Raw genomic sequence first — 18,026 nt, forward strand, 5'->3', positions numbered from 1 at the left:
CTCCTGAACAAAGCCACTCTCCTTCACCCCTGCATAAGATTTGTGAATCTCTATCCTGGGTTCTGAGTCAAAGAAAATAAAGCAACTGCATAATGGCAGCCCCTATGGGAGAAATGATAAGTGTGAGTCGATTGCTTGGGCAAGAGAGAGGCAAGTTACAGTTCTGGGAAGATGGTCCAGCTATACACATGGAAAAAGAAAGTCCTATGATGGCAGTGGTGATAGTCGCTTAAGAACATCCCCAACCTTGGGTTGGGGTTGGGAGGGGAAGGAGGGCACAGAGGATCCATATTAGTAAACATAAAGGCAAGGCCTAAGAATAGCCAAGCACCATAATGTAAAATCATGTATCAGCTACAGCGATAGAGACATATGGCTGCCCTCTGTAGCTATGCTTTTATGGCCATTTTCTCGAATGCACAGCACCAATTTCATGCTGTATGACCCCAGTAAACCCAGTCCTTTCACTTATATGGACCACATGTAAACATTCATGGAGGGGGAATGTTTCTAGGAAGATCACACATTGCTTATGTTCTTCTGGTTTTCTTTAACTCTCTTCAGCTCTGGCGGGTCAGCAATGGGTGTGGCACATCTGGTTTCTCCTCGGTATTTCACCTGTGTGGTGGATAAGGTATTGTGTTAGTGTGTGTTTGAGAAGCCATCAGAAGTAATCTCTGAAACTAGGAGACAATAGTACAATGAGGACACCAAATCTTCACGGTCAAAGCAAATCATACAGAGATGTAAGTGTAGGCACATTTGGATTATTATTATGCCTCATTTTACAGATGAAGACACTGAGGCTGAAAAAGTTTAAGTGACTTGTCTAGAAAAATCAAGTAAGTGAACTAGAGTCTTGCTGACCGGACACCCAGTGCATGATCCACTATGCCACAGTGGATATCAATCAGTCATTGGTAAACAAGTATTAATTATTTAGTATATGCTATATGCTGCATTAAGTACTGATATATAATACATGCATATATAGACATATGTAAATGCAATTCAAATTTTAAAACCTTTCTTTATATGTTATATAAATTAGTCAGCTATCTAGACGGCAGCATAGATAGAGCACTGGGCCCGGAGTCAGGAAGATTCGTCTTTTTGAGCTCAAATCCAATCTCAGACACTTACTAGCGGTGTGATTCTGGACAAGTTCACTTAACCCCATTTCCCCAGTTTCCTCATCTGTAAAGCAAGCTGGAGAAGGAAAATAGCAGATCATTCAACTATCTTTGCCAAGAAAATCCTAAATGGGGTCACAAAGAGTTGGATGTGACTGAAAAATGACTGAACAACAATAATATAAATTATTTAACTCTAAAGTAGTCTCATTAATGTAGCAGGGGTGGGGAATCTGTGGCCTTGAGGTCACAGGTGGCCTCTAAGTCCATGGGTACAGACTTTTGACACAGTCCAAGTTTTAGAGAACAAATCCTTTTATCTAGGGGATTTTTTTCTGTGAAGTTTGGATTCAGTCTGTGGCCTTAAGGCCCTGATATAGACACATTGTTCAAACACTGTAACCCATCTGCCATTTTAAACAAATACTCCTCTTTCACCCAAAAGATACTCTTTTTGATAAATTCCTTAAAGGTCAATACTGGAAAGAATGCAAACTCTATGAATAACATTAATGAAAATGCAAGGCAGCACATTTTAAAGGAAATGTTTAAAAGAAGCCATTGCAGTCAAATGGATAGAATAAAAGACCTTGGAATCAGTTGGTATGAGGACCAAGGTTCTCAGTTAGACAGTCTTTGAAAGTCATTTTCTTTTCTAGTCTTTTCCTTTATTTTCTTTCTCTTTCTGTCTCAGTTTGTGTCTGTCTCTCTGTATCTTAGTCCCTTGTTTGCATCTATATCTCTCTTATGAAGTTAATTCTCCCTGCCCCTACCTATTTCATGGAAATAGGATCAAGATAAATGTGACGGCAAAAGCTCTCATATGTCATTCACATGCCTATTATTTGGAGGGAAAAGGCCATTGTGTGTCCTTGGGACAGCCTCCTATATAGAAGGGTCATATAATCTGGAAAGGACAAATATCTGAAGATACAGTTAAAAGAACAAAGTTTTGTTTCTTTGAAGGAAGGGAGAGATGATAGCTGTTGAAATATTTGAAAGACTACCATGGTGAAGAGGTATCAGCATTATTCTGCTTGGTGCCATAGGGCAGAACTAGAGTTAATAGATAAACATTATAAAGAAGCAAATTTAAGTTGTATAAAAAGAAAAAAAATAACCATTTGATATATCCAGAATTGGAATGGGCAGCCTTGGGAGATGATGAATTCTTCCTCAATGGAGATATCCAAACCAAAAGTGGACGACTGACTGTTGGGAACATTGTAGAGGGGATTCTTGGCCAACTACTTGATGGGCTAGATGACAATTTCTAACTGTCAGATTCAGGGATTCAATATTTTTATCTCTCCTTTCCTGTGAAACTATTGATATATTCCCCTATACCACTTCCTGGACCAGTGAATTCTAAAGTTATTTTATTTGCCTTAAACTCCCCTCTTTCAAACTTCAAGTGGTACACCCCAATGCCAGTATACTGTATTGTTTATTTTTATAAGTCCATGTTCAAGTTACATGTTCCCTTCGTGACTCCATATGCTATCATGTCTCATCACCATCCTGGCTCTTTAAAGAACAATAAGCTCTGATCTATTCTGGTCCATATTTGAAATCTCTTACTCTCCCTTGATAATTTTCATTATGTCTCTCAGTGCTAGGACCTGAAGCACACAGGATTTTCCAGCTGTGGATGGGCCATGATGTTGAATTCAAATTTGTTTTATTTTTCATTTGTCTGAATGCCATTCTGTGGGACTTAAGTCAACATAGAAACACCTTCTCCAGAGAAGCTACAAAAACAATTCTCCTGATAGCAATGGTTCTCTCCTCCACCTTGGTGTATTCCTCAATTACAGCATTTATACAGCACTTCATGGCTTATAAAGTACTTTCCTCAGAATGACTCTTTGAGTAGGTAGTGAAGGTACTGTGATCTTCACTTTATAGATAAGGAAACTGAGATTCTGAGGGTTTGGGAATGGTTCATGATCACATAGCTACTAACTGCCTTCAGGTGGAATTTCATCCAGACCTAACTCCAAATTCAACACTATCATACCACACTACCTCCAATCAAGAGGGAGAGCATGTATTTGTAAATGTTGAGACGGCTGGGAAGTGCCACCGCTAAGGGTACCCTCCCCTGTATTTTTATTCCTTACTGCTCGTCCAGTCAGCCTAGAACCCATCCAGAGGTTTGACTGTTTAAAAAGCTTGGATAAGGGGGGAAGAAACCAATTCTCTTCCTTCCAGTGAAATGTAGGACCACAGGACCTTACCAATCTACACCCTACAGACTGCTAGAACTATTATCCGATCTATGGGTGAACCTAAGGACCCCTAGGCCTTGCTATATGCCCCTCTGCTGCAGCTTTAGCCTTGTAGACCTTGCCCTCTGCCCTCCACCTGAACTTTCTTTTAACTTGTCTCCTCCCATTAGAATGTATGCTCCTTAGGAGCAAAGACCATCTTACTTTTCTTGTTTGTACACCCAAACTGGGGCCATCTCCAGTCATCCTGATCTACATCTTGCCACTGGACCCAGATGGCTCCAGAGGAGAAAGTGAGGCTGGTAACCTTGCACAGCCCTGCCTCACTTATATCCAATGCACTGGCAAGCTATGGCATCATCTTCCTGAGGTCATGGTCCCCTTCAAGAATGAAGGACAAACAACATCCCCAATACTTATCACAGCACTTAATACAGAATAGGTACTTCATAAATATGCTGCTTATTCATTCATTCACATCTAGTTCAAGTCCTCCAGGGCTAAAACAGAACCATCAGATTTGATCACATTTTCTTTTTTCAAAAAAAGAAAATCTCTCTCTTTTTTTTTATTTTGAAAAAAGAAAATCTCAAACCACTCACCAAGCTGAGATGCTCCTGGTTCCTCTTCACTCTCTCGATCTCAGGAGTCATGCAAACAGGGGTAGCTTTGTAGTTCTGCTCTCTATACTGAAGCTGAGAAACAGTGTAAGACATTTAATTATGCAAAGTAAAATATAATACTATAGTAGAGATAAAAGGAAATCACATATGGCTACGATTCATTAGAAAAATTTTCACTGGGATTTTATATTAAAGTCATTAGCATCCCCTGTCTGCTTAATGTTTCTCCTTGCTAGGCTTTTATTCACCCCGGTGCTCCCAATCTCTCCTTTTTGGTTTCTACCCTATAAATCCCAGCTATCTAAAGGTTAATTCTCTGGACCTCATCCTATCAATGATGATTAAAAAAACAACCAGCACCACCATTTTCTCACTTTCTGAAGTAGCATCTAGCCATCTGCTACTTGTCATCTTCTTAATAATTCACTATTCCCTCATCATCTAACAACCACTTAATAAAGTACCTGCTAGATGCAAAGAATCAGGATAGCCCAGAAGATTTTCAAATGTAGTCCTGCCTCCTCCATGAGCAACCAATCCAGTGATGGTCTCTACGCTTTCTTAATGTATTCCTATTGCCTACAAAATTCTGCCTTTCAACAACTCCATCCAGTGCTCTGACATTATGGGACTTTGTCTCTCTTGGGCAGAGGGAGTTGTACTCTTTTGGAGGGGTGAAACTTATCAATTTTTGGTGCATTTTCACCATCACACCAAATAAATTCACGAAAGGAAAGGATGTTTAAGCACTGTCAAACATAAAATGGCATGTCTTTTTATTTTTATTTTAATTTAATTTTTGTTTAATTTTAATTTACTTTTAAAATTTTAATTTATCAAATTAAACAGCATGCTCTTGAAATTTAGTATAATTTTTTAATAAAGTAAAGAATAGTGATAGTTAAAATCCCATTAAAATGAACTGCATAAGGAATCCTTAATGCTTTCTGGAGGCAGGAATTTGGTTGCAGTGGCTTATTAGTTCTTTCACAATTTTACTCAACAGGGGCCTGAGTCTAATGTTGAGACAAGGCCCAGGCTCCCTATAACATGCTTTTAGCCCGGTGTCATTCACACTGTAAATACATACACACAAACACATATACCAATTAGGAAATTTAAGTAAGTTTCTAAATCTCTGATGTTTGATACAAAGAAAAAGTTGATTTAACAAAAGAAAAAGGCCTCTAAGTCCATGTCTACTGAATGGCTGAACAAAAGAACTTTGAAGATTTTCCCCTTCCTCAGCTCCTATGCATCCAAAGCACAGCCAGGTACCCTCATTAGAGAAAATGACTATTTCATGGATGGAAGCCAGAACAAAAGGATTTCTGTGTAGCCTTAGTCTGTTGTTTAAAAAAAAAAAAACTAACTAGAACAAAGCATTATTACTACAGGCAATTCCAATGGAACATTTGTTTGCTGCATAATAATTCACATTAAATACTTCCCGATTTACAGAGCTCTTGGCTTACAAGCACCTCTGGGAGAAGAATAGTAAAAGTACTCAACCCATTTTGCAGATGAGGGATTAAAGACTCAGAAAGAAAAAAAATACTTATAGTAATGTGATCACACATTGCTGATATTCTTCTGGTTTTCTTTAACTCTCTTTAGCTCTGGAAGGTCTGAAATAGGTGTTGCCTGCTTTCTATCTTCTTTATACTTCACCTGTGTAATGAATGCAGAATATGATCTTAGGAAGTTTTCTTACACTAAAGCAATGCCCAAAAAATGTTTCAAAATTTTTCTTCCATTTTACTTGTGTTATTAAAATGCCCTTTTCAAAATATGACAAAAAAGTCCAAAACCAGCTCTTGATTTTATGATGGTTCTGAAACTCCTTTGCCCACTCATTCGAATGCTCACTTATTTGTTTTGTTTCTTTAAGGTTGGGTCTCCCTATGTCACTCCAGCAGGGAGAAGTAGCAGTCACTTATGGGCCTCATTGCAACACCATGGAGAATTTAACCTTCTCTGTTTTTCTAATCTCCACCAGCTCACCCTTCCTTAGGTAACCTGATGGCCCTGCTCCTGCTCATTGATGCCAGAATTAGTGAAGACAGATAACTGACTTTAGCCAAACTGAAGTTTAGGATTACCAAGACCAAGCAATCTACCAGTCTCAGCCTCCCCAGCGGCATGTGCAGGACCATGCCTAGCAAAGCTTTCTTCTCTCAGTGAAGTCTCAGGACTTGTGTCTGGTTTCCTACTACATCTTATAAGAGTTTTATCAGAATGATGTATAATACAAGCATATTTTACTTGACCTCAAAATCACTTTTATCACTGACTTTTTGATGTTCAGAAACATTTGCAATGAGTAATTTTTTTTCCACATTAAATTTTAAGTAGAGTTTTGAAAAATTTCTTCCTTTTTGTACTTTTTAGAAAATATTGACAATATCTATTTTCCCCTATAAAAAGGTAAGTTTTTAAATCAATTCTTATTTTCTCTAGAAAAGGGAATGGGGTTGGGTTTTTTTTTTAATTTGCTGATACAGAAATAGACAATCATGCCAGAGGATCAAGGTCAAACTGAATTAGTTATGAATTTACTTAAACCTTGTCTGCATGTTCTATACTACTCAGCATCAACTGATAAAACGCCCAGAAAAAAAAAAGAAAAGAGACAAGGGAACCATTTTTTTAAGTGCCAACAACCTCTTATGCTATATATTCCTACATGTGGCAAGCCTGGCCAAGATTATAAAGGGAATAAAACATCTTTTTTCACTTGAGAAAGCATATGTTCACATTACCAAAGGCATCAACAGGTACCTACAAAGGTAGCTTCAACTACATTCAAGAAAATTTCTTTCCCTCCTAGAGTTAATCCAGTAACAACAACAATAATAATAGTTAGCACTTAGATAGTGTCTATTATATGTCAGATATTGTGCTAAACCCTTTACAAAGATCATCTCATTCTGTCCTCACAGCAACCCTGGGAGATAGGTGCTATCATTAGCCTGATTTTACAGTTGAGAAAACTGAGTCAAACGCAGGTTAAGTGACTTGTCCAAGATCACATGCTAGTAAGTGTCTGAGGTCAGATTTTAATTTCGTAAGTCCAGGCCCAGCCCTGTATCCACTGCAATACCCAGATCCCTCTATTCAGAATGAGATTAAGAAGATTGGATACAGTTTGATGCACATTTATGCATGAGATGAGAGGCTGGCTAGAAAACTGCATAATGACCTCTATAGCCATCACATCATGTGGTATTTTAGTTTTGTCTAAAGCCCATGGTAGATGAGATAAGAGAGAACAGAATGAGAAAAAAAAAAAGGGATATTATAATTGTAACAAATTATGAGCTGGACTTGACAGGAATGTGTGGAAATTTACCAAAGATCTAACTCTAGCCAAAACTCTTTAGAAACCACTGGGGACCATTTAGAATAATCAAGGCTGGAATTCAGGTTCTGAAACGGTTCGGTTCAAGGGTGCTTCTGGAATAATGCATATGCAAGAATACCTGCAGATGTAATATTATTAAAGGACCAAAATTAGGCCCCAAACCAAAACAATTAGTTTTAGAGGCTCATAGAGCTTGCTTAACTAGCCGTAAAATTCAGAGAATAGTTCTTAACTGAGAAACCCTGATGATTTAAAAGACAATCTACCCCAGAGGTAGAAAATGTCGAGATCTTTCAATGTTAGAGAATCATATCTTGGCTTGACATAGCTTGTTAATCTCTAAAGGGTAACTTTTCCACTTGAATACTAAACCAGAGTTTATGGGAAAAGTCCAGACAAAAATATACAGGACTTTAATGTTTACTCTATATCATTGAGATCCAGGACAAAAAAGGCAATGTCCCATTTGGTACGTTTTTTTTTTTAATTATAAACTAAATACCATTTAAAATAATCATTTTGGTGCCTCATTATGCTAATCAAATGAACAGACATAATATTTCATATACACACACATCATGTCAATGCTGAAACTTGTCAATAAGGAAGACTTAAAATATTCTGACATAATATGTAGATGTGGACGTTTTTAATATACATAGAGGTAAGATAATATAGTGGAATTAGTACTGGGCTTATAGGGAAGATAACTTGGTTTAAAACCTTATTTCTGACACTTAATAGCTATGTAACCTTAGAGGCAGCACACAGAGATAACCTCTATGGTCCTCTAGCAGTCACCAGGGCTTGGATTTTGATCTGCAGGTTGTAGATATGGGTTAATGAAGGGCTAATAAGTTATTAATATTTTTTCTATTCATTGCACTCAACATCCTTCACCTATATTTTAAATAATTTTGGGAAAATAATAAACTGGAGTGTTTTTTTCTTCTCTCCTACAGTGCCTTATTTTACTCATCCTTGGCCTCATACTCCAGCTCCCTCTCCTCATAAACTAGATGGAACCTGATGACAGATTAGTGCTACATCAGACAGACACCAGGCCTTTGACTACTCTTGTCCTGTTCCTACCAGGCATCCAACTGATGTCTGCTTCAGGAAACATTAGTTCATTTGACAAATGATTTATCTCTCTGCTATTCCAATTATTTGTATGTGATGGTTCGTTTCTGGAATAGTTTTATTCTTCTCTTACACTGTCCTTCCTAGTCTCCCTTCTTAATGCCTGAACACCTCCATAATTCTTATCCCAGAAGGTCACAGAAAGACTAATAATCTCTAAATTCAAACTTGTAGCAGATTTATCGGAACAGTTCAAAATGGGACACACCATGGGAGTGCCTATGGGTTCTAACGGTGCATATAGGCTCATATAAATATGAATATTGGGGGATAGAGTTTAGGAAGGTAGGACAAAGGAATCATTAGAGAGCTTTAAGACTACTACTAGCCCTGCTAATAATAATGACAACAATTACCATAATCATCATAACTACTAGGAATAAAGACTGGACCTCACAATTTCATTGATGCAGAAAATTCTTCCTAATGCCAGTTGTCATCTTCTCTGCAAATAAGGAATTATAGAGTTACCAGAGTACGTGGAGGTTTAGTGAGTGGCCCAGGCTGCCGTAACCAGCACGTGTCAGAGGCGAGACCTGAGCCCTTCGAGGCTGGCTCTCTCATTTGACACAGCAGCATCTTTTACTTTCCTATTTAAAACTAAACATATGAAAGAAGACTCAGAAATAGTTGGAAATGTTTAACTTTGTCATCCTTTGTAAAATGCCATATGGAACATAAAGATTACTACCACTGCAAGCATCTCTCTTTTTTTCCTTCTTTTCAAAAGGAAATTAAATGGGCTCCCCACAGAGGAAGCATAGAAACATGACTATAACTCAGAATCTTCAAGTGATGCCTGGGTCACTTGTAGTTTATGCAACTATCCTACTGTTGCACAGCTATGACTGATCTGAGGAAGGATTTGAACCCTGGTCATCCTCACGCCAAAATTGGTCCTCTATCTACTAAATCACACCATCTCTCAACAGGGAGCAAAAGTGTTCGTTGCTTTTTTCTCTTGAAGGGAAAGCCATGAGAAATACATCTAGAAAATGTCAATGATATAATAAAGAGAAGACAATTTTTCTTGCAAAATTTAAGCCATAAGATAATACAGCAAATAAATGCTTAGACCTTTAATTCATTCTTTCAGTGGAGTCTTTCTTTTCCAACAATAAAATCGAGCAGTTATATTGTTATTGAAATTCTGCAGTGTAGCTAAAATTCTGTTCTGAAAGATGAAATTTCATCATAAATTTCATTACAGCACTATTAAAATGATGTTTCTCATGTACTATGAGATATCAGAATGAAACATTGCCTTAGGTTCAAAGGAAGGAAGGCTACATAGCTTTCATACAGAGTGATTGACCTTTGAAATGTGATGAAGAAGCATTTAAATGAAGTATGGGATAATTTTTGGATCAATCTGTTTAGTAAACAACCTGAAGGCATTTATCTGGCTTGTGTTTGCTTTTTTTTTTTCAAAAAAAAAGAATAATTGATTCTGTAGAGAACTTACTGAGCTAATATTTTGCTGATTTTTCTTGACTCGTTCAATCTCTGGGGTCTCTTTTACAGCTGTGCCAGCTCCTACTCCTTTCTTATAAAACACCTTTATTACAAGAGAAGAAAAAATAACTACCAGCCTATTAAGATTTTAAGTCCTCAGATCAATTTTCCTTTAAAAAAAAAGGTTATCTCACAATAGTGTAAATAGAGCTTCAACTTAAAGTCCCAACATCATCTTATTTTCATAAATCAATTAAATTATCTAGAGTGTTAGTAAAAGTTCAGTTTAATTTCCATGTCCTTCCCTTCTAGCCTTCCAGCCAAATCCACACATAAATTATCACATCAGTCTTACACTTTAGTACCATTAAAATGTGACTCAGATTATAACTATTTGCAACTGATTTTCTCTAATGAGAAGAAAGATAAATCAGGTCCCCTGTTCACAAAGACCAGGCATGTTTGTAAGGATACTTGGAGGAAATCAAAATCTATACCACTAAAAACTCACCAAACTGCTAGCCAATTTTCTGAAATAGCATGAAATGAAAACAATTCTCATTCCCCAGTCAAATAATAACTTTAGTAGTCTTTAAATGAATTTTAACATAAATCAGACCTAGTCAACCCAAAGTCCGTTTTTCCTAACTTTCTACCTACTCCTGAATCATCTCTTCCCATCACCCCTGCCTTCAGTCCTCCACATAAATGTGAAACATTGCAATGAAAGCATATGTGGATAGCAAAATGATTCCCCTTCAAGCCATATTTGAGATTTCAGAGTCTACTGGCCGTACAGAGGAAAGGGCATTTAGATTATGAGAGAAGCTCCAAGTTTCTTGGAGCCTGGTCCAAGGCTAAGATATTTCCCTTTCCCTTCTCCTCTAAGAGTTCTGCCATTCAAAAGGACTGTTTAGGTAACTGAACTCTGCTTGCATCTCCTCTGTAAAGGGATCATGCAACCAATGTGTTCCTGAGCACGCACATATGAGTGCACCAGGATCAGTGTCGGAATTTGCCAACTGACTGGAAAGTAGAAAACACTTCAGAAGTCATTCCCGATGACAATGAGTATTTGCTTAACTGACTAACCTTAAAATCAACAAAATGTTAAGATCTGAAAGGTGCTTTTGAGGTCTAGTTCAATGTCTTCTTTTCACCAATAAGGAAACAGAGACTTAGAGAAACTAAGTGATTATTTCATTTCTACTATCATAATGAATAGCCGTTGTTTTAAAGAATAAGTGAGTCCTGCATAATGTTGTTCCACCTTAATGCTGTTTTATATATAGCAGTATTATCAGTGCTTTATGACCAACCCCATTGTAACACCTTGAAACCTTGCCATAATGGCCGTGGGCAGTACAGAACCCAATGGTAATCTCAGTGAGTACCTGAGGCCCAGGGGCACTAATTGTTGCCATATGGTTTGGAGACATGGAAAAATTTCACACTTCTATAGTTCCTGAATACCCCCTTGTAACCTTGTTTCACCTAATGTCATGTTTGAAAAATTATTTTCCAGTATTGGGAGAATCTCCTACAGCACGAGGTTTATATATATATTTGTGTATGTCATGGACCTCTGTGATATTATAGGGAGGTTTATGAAACCCCCCCCACCCTCAGAATAACATTTGTAAATAACTGAAGGAAATGCTTTATTTCATTTGGATGTTAATTTTTTTTTCTCATCCAAGACCCCTTGAAATCTATCTGTGGCAATCATCTATGTACTGCAGATTAAGAACCCTTGCAATGGCAAGTAGGACCTTGCCAGAAAAATTAAATAAATTAATGAATGACAAAAGATCAAAAGGCAAAAATCTACCTTCCTTGTTAAAAGTAACATGGAATGCTTACAACTCACCATGCTGATGTTTTTCTGGGCTGTCTTGATTCTCTGTATTTCAGGAGTATCTGCCACTGTTGAATAACTAGTCAGCATCTTCTCTGCTTCATCTTTGTATTTTTTCTTTTGTTAAAAAAGTGAAAACATTTAAAATTAATATGATATTGGCTTTCCCCAACTCTACTTTGAAATGAGGCCAGTATATTCCAAAGTACTTCTTTGAGTACTTTGAGATAAAATAATTTAAAAGTCTTAATGTTTAGTCTCATCCTTACTCTCCAAAAAGTCTCACTGGTTACCTACCCTACATAGGTAGGTTACCTACCTAATTTGGGTAGGGTGGGGTATGTAGGTTCTCCTTTAGTTTTATCTATCCTTTCTACACTCATTCCTGTCCTTTAAACCCAAACCTCAAATCAAAGACAGTGAGGTCTCTCAGACCCAGCCATCACCCTAGATTTTAAAGATATGAAACTGGAAAACAGCATGACTTTAGCCTCCAATGTCCTCTTTCTTAAGGTTTTAAGAGAAGGTGGGCAAGACAGTTGCTAAAAGGAAAAATACTTCATGCATCTCAGGAATTACACTATGTCCCTTCATTCCTCGATTCATTTTAAACCGAGAGCTTTTAGGTATCAATGATAAAAGAAAGAACCTAATGACAATGTTAGATGCTACAGAGAGCTATCCAAAGGAGTCAAAGAAACAAGAAAACAAGTTTTAGAGAGAACCAGACCATTGGGAATAGGTAAAACTGAATGAAAGTCTCATGTGTTTATCACTAAAATTATTTCAGCTATCTAGAGAGCCCTGCACTGAGGTAACCTGCTTAAGGCAAGGTACCATTGTGGATTATAACTGGATAAATTTCCATAAGAATCAATACTGCAGTAAAAAACAGAAATCTGGCACAACACAGCATTATCTTGAGGTGGTAACCTTTCTGCAAACTGGAAATGTAGTGTCCAATGACTTCAGCTCTGCAAATGTTAGTAGAGCCAACTTTGTTTTTTTCACATGCCAAAATGATGCATTGAGGGTTATTCATAAGCCTTGGGGACCATCCCAGTCCCCATCCCTGTGTCTACCTAATGGATAAAGAATTGATACTCCCTCTGGACGCAGCTTCCTTTGGTACTGGAACTTCTACTGACAATTAGTTTAGTGATATTCTGTCTATAAGAAAACTATCATTAAGCTACTTAAAAAGTCACCTCTCATGGGCTAATAAAAAGGAACACTATTTCTATCCCTCGACTTCTTGGCTAGATTGTATACCATAGCAAGTTTACTTGCTACGGATATAGCCATAACCATCTGGGTTATTATTGTATCTATCCATAATCATGTCCCCTTCATTAAAAATTAAACAAAGACATTGAAGATAGCAACAGATATTAAAGGCACAAGGCAAATGCAAGTTTTAAAAAAATGCAGAAAGAAACATGACAAAGGGGTCAAATAAAATCATTGGAGCTCCAGCATTCAGTCTTAATCCAGTTTCTGCTATTTATACTATAAAATGAGAGTAGATGGTAGAGTGGGGTAGTGCAAAGAACATTGACTTTGGAGTCAAAAGACTCAGGCTCAGATCCCACTTTCTTCCTTACTACCTGTGGGATTCTGGGTAAATAATCAAACCTTTCTCAGCCCCCGTTTCTTTTTTTTTTTCCTTTTTGGAGTGGGGGGGGGTGGCAGGGCAATTGGGTTTAAGTGACTTCCCCAAGGTCACATAGCTAGTGTTAAGTCTCTGCGGTCGGATTTGAACTCAGGCCCTCCCGACTCCAGGGCCAGTGCTCTATTCACTGCACCACCTAGACACCCTGGGCCCCAGCTTCTACTCAATAAAATGGAAGAGTTGGACTCCATGGCCACTAATGTCCCATCCAGCCCTTGGCCCTATGACTTATTCATGGCAAGCCAGCATATGCCCTTTTGCCCAATTATGGAATAATCATTAGCATAAAGTGGAATTCCTGGTTGGGGGGTTGGAGGGAAGGGTTGGGGAGGAACACACAAAGACAGATAGGTCATTAGAACATGTAACACTCAACACTTTCATTCTTGGCCAACCTGGCTGTAGATTTCAGATGCTCTCTTGGCTCGCAGCATATCAGGGATATCCATGCTCACTTGCATTCCTTTCCCTTTAATTTCATTTTCCAGGTCTCTCTTGTATTCTTTCTAAGAGGTCAGAAGGGAGTTTGAAGACCTTGGTTTAGTGTCCTTTGGAAGACTGTTGTAATGTATGCATTTGATTTTTGCCCATACCTGTTTAGCCAACTTAACTGATGGAATAGATCCCGTGCTAAGATTCCCTATTTTGTTGCAAAGTACACAAAGGTTCATTCAATTTACAAATTTTTCTTTATTTTTCTCCCCTACTTACCTGACTTGCCATTTCAGATGCTTTCTTGGCTCGTTGGATATCAAGAGTATCTGTGCCCACTTGCATCCCTTTGCCTTTAATTTCTGTCTCCAGATCTCTTTTATACTCTTTCTGTGAAAAACAAAAGGCATAAAGTTTACCTCTACAAAGCTTTTAATTTTAATAAAAGAAGGAAATCAAGTTATTAGTATCTAAAATAAAAAGGGTAAATGCACAACTAATGGAGATGATATTAAAACAATTATTAGGAGCTATTTTGCCAGTAAATGATACACCAGTAAAACTAATAATCTAAGTAAAGCTTATATTTACAAAAATATAACCTGCCCAGATTAAAAGAAGAAATTGAATACTTAACTATGTCTTAGAGAAAGAAATTGAACATGCCATCAATGAGCTCCCTGAGAAAAAAAAGTCTCTAGGACCTGATGGATTCATAAGTGAATTCCACCAAACATTTAAGGAATAATTAATCACAATACTATATAAATGCTTTGAAAAAAATAAGGAGTCCTACAAAACTCCCCTTATGACACCAATTTGGTTTTGATACCTAAACTAAAAAGAGAGAGAAAACTATAGAACAATTTTCTTAATGAATATTGATGTAAAAAATCTAAATCAAATACTAGCAAGGAGATGATAGACACACTTCACAAATGTTATGCACCAGGTAGGATTTATATTAGGAATTTAGGGCCGGTTCAGTATTAGGTTCAATATCAGTATAACTGAACAAATCAGTAACAACAAAAAAAATGATTATCTCAAAAGATGCAGAAAAAGCTTTTGACAAAATACAAAATCTGTTCCTATTTAAAAAAATACTAGAGAGCATAGGAATACAGGGAGCTCTCCTTACAATGATAAAGAGTATCTATCTAAAACCATCATCAAGCATTGTCTATAATGGGGATAAGCTAAAAGTCTTCCCAATAAGAAACAAGGCTGCCCATTAACACCACCGTTCAATATTGTACTAGAAATATTAGCTATAGCAATAAGAGAAGAAAAGAAATTGAAGGAATCAGAACAGGCATTGAAGAAACAAAACTATCACTATTTGCAGATGATATGATGGTGGTATACTTTGAGAATCCTAAAGAATCAACTAAAAAACTAGTTGAAATAATCAAGAACTTTAGCAAAGTTTCAGGATATAAAATAAACCCACATAAATCATCAGCATTTCTATATATTTACCAACAAAGTCCAGCAGCAAAAGATAGAAAGAGAAATTCCTTTTAAAATAACTTGAGACAATATAAAATATTTGGAAGGTTACCTGCTAAGACAAATCCAGGAATTATATGAACACAATTACAAAACACTTTTCACACAAATAAAATAATATCTAAACAACTGGAAAAACAATAATTGCTCATGGGTAGGCCCTGCCAATATAATAAAAGAGACAATTCTAACTAAATTAACTTACTTATTCAATGCCATACCAATCAAACTACCAACACATTATTTTATAAAGCTAGAAAAAACCATAACAAAATTCATCTGGAAATCAAAAGATCAAGAATATTAAGGAATTAATGAAAACATAGGTAGCCTAGCCACACCAGATTTCAAACTGTATTATACAGTGCTTATCATCAAAAGTATCTGGGACTGGCTAAGAAATTGAGTGGTAGATCAGAGGAATAGATTAGGTTCACAAGAAACAGCAGCAAATGATCATAGTAATCTAGTGTTTGATAAACCCAAAGACCCCAGTCTTTGGAGACAAGAAAACACTATTTGACAAAAACAATTGGGAAAACTGGAAAATAGTTTGGAAGAAACTATACATAGACAAACATCTCACATCATATATCACGATAAGGTCAAAATGGAAAAATGATTTAGATAAAAAGGATGATATCTTAAGTAAATTAGAGAACCATGGAAAACATCCCTGTCAGTTCTATGGATAAGAGAAGCATTTATGACCAAACAAAAGATAGAGAGGATGATCACAAGAAGTAAAATGGGTAATTTTAATTACATGAAATTAAAAAACTTTTGCATAAACAAAATTAATGCAGCCAGAATTAGAAGGAAAACAGAAAACTGAGGGGGTGGGAGGAATTTGCAACAAATTTCTCTAATAAAGTCTTCATTTCTCAAATAAGTAGGGAACTGAGTCAAATTTATAAAAATAAGAGCCTTTCTCCTGTTGATAAAATGGTAAAAAGCCATGAAAAGGCAGTTTTCAGAAGACAAAATCAAAGCTCATAATAATTACATTTTTAAATGTCTTAAATCAACACTGATGAGAGCAATGAAAATTAAGACAACTTTTAGATACCCTACCTCATACCTATCAGATCAGCTAACATAACAGAAAAGGGAAATGACAACAGCTGCAGGGAAGGTGGGAAAATTGGGACTAATCTTATTGGTGGAGTTGTAAAACTTGTCCAACCATTCTGGAGAGCAATTTGGAACTATGCCAAAAGGACTATAAAAAGCCTTTGACCCAGCAATACCACTACTGAATCTATATCCCAAAGTGATTAAAGAAATGGGAAAAGCACCTAATTGTACAAAAATATTTATAGCAGTTCTTTAGTGGTAGAAAATAATTGAAGTCAAAGGGATGCTCATCAATCAAGGACTGGCTGAACAAGTTGTGATACATGATTGTGATGGAATACTATTATGCCATAAGAAATGATAAGCAAGATTGTTTCATAGAAACTTTGGAAGATTTGTATGAATTCATGCAAGATAAAGTGAACAAAACCAGGAGAATATTGTATATGATAACAGCAATACTGTCAGGATGATCAACTGAAAGGCAAAATAAGAATATAAATCAGTTCCCAAGGTCCCACAATGGAAAATACTACCCACCTACAGAAAAGAATTGATGAACTCTAAATTCAGATTGAAACACACTTTTTAAACTAAACATTTTTACTGTTTTATTTTATTTGCTTTATTTGCAACGTGGCTGATATGGAAATATATTTGGCATAATCCTACATGTATAACTGAAATCAAAATGTTTGCCTGCTCAAGGAGAAGAGAAGGTAGGAGGAAGGGAGGGAATCTGAAATTGAAAATTTTTAAATGATTGTTAAAAATAATTACACATAATTGGGAAATAATGAAATAAAAAATAATTTAAAATAAACTCATGGGGAATTTTACTCTTTGAGAACCTGGCGACAAATGGGTTGGTACAAAAAGATGAACTCCACAGCTATGATTATTCAGTATACTAACCTGGCTTGAGATTTCAGAAGCTTTTTTGGCTCGTTGTATGTCAAGGGTATCTGTGCCAATTTGCATTCCTCTCCCTTTAATTTCAGTTTCCAGATCTTTCTTGTACTCCTTCTGTGGGGGAATAATATTTTAAACACTCAGATAACATTTGTATCATGCATATCTCAAGGATAGAACTATCTTAGAAATTTAGAAAAATGATATTTTTTTAAACCACACAATTCATCTACACTAGGGATAATAACAACAAATCTTCAAAACTCTGGAATATACTGCCAGCATGTTGATGTCAGAATTCTAAGTGGAAAGTTAATTGCCAATGCAAGAACTTAATTTTCATAAGTGCAATAATGACCACACCCTTGATTCCCAAAAAGGCCAGGGTGAGCCCTCCTTCATCCCTGCCACTGGGGCCAGGGTACCCTCCTTGCACCCAGTGCCACCATCTTAAGGGACCTTGACCCCTACTCTTTTTTTTTTAAAGCAATTGGGGTTAAGTAACTTGCTCAAGTTTACATGGCCAGGTGTTTCTGGGTGGGTGCTAAGTGTCTGAGCCCAGATTTGATCCCAGGTCATCCTGACTCTGGGGCCGGTGCTCTTACTCACTGTGC

General features: G+C 36.8%; 1 protein-coding gene across 3 annotated transcripts in view; it reads right to left on the minus strand.

The window, feature by feature from the left end:
- Positions 1–18,026, minus strand: part of NEBL (nebulette) — a 535,063-nt gene that overhangs the window by 50,518 nt on the left and 466,519 nt on the right. The window contains exons 20-27 of one of the 3 annotated variants that reach the window (XM_069086284.1): positions 17,416–17,526; positions 14,191–14,301; positions 13,875–13,985; positions 11,820–11,924; positions 9,960–10,052; positions 5,566–5,658; positions 3,967–4,059; positions 526–618 (exon numbers count right to left, since the gene is read on the minus strand). The exons of the other annotated variants lie outside the window; for them this stretch is intronic. Coding sequence (XP_068942385.1) covers positions 526–618; positions 3,967–4,059; positions 5,566–5,658; positions 9,960–10,052; positions 11,820–11,924; positions 13,875–13,985; positions 14,191–14,301; positions 17,416–17,526 — 810 coding nt within the window. The remainder of the gene's footprint in view (positions 1–525; positions 619–3,966; positions 4,060–5,565; positions 5,659–9,959; positions 10,053–11,819; positions 11,925–13,874; positions 13,986–14,190; positions 14,302–17,415; positions 17,527–18,026) is intronic. 3 annotated transcript variants of the gene reach the window in all.

Source organism: Petaurus breviceps, unplaced genomic scaffold (assembly GCF_028583685.1).
Source record: "Petaurus breviceps papuanus isolate PSGF00001 unplaced genomic scaffold, PetGlider_PUasm1.0 178, whole genome shotgun sequence".
Classification (NCBI taxonomy): Eukaryota; Metazoa; Chordata; class Mammalia; order Diprotodontia; family Petauridae; genus Petaurus; species Petaurus breviceps.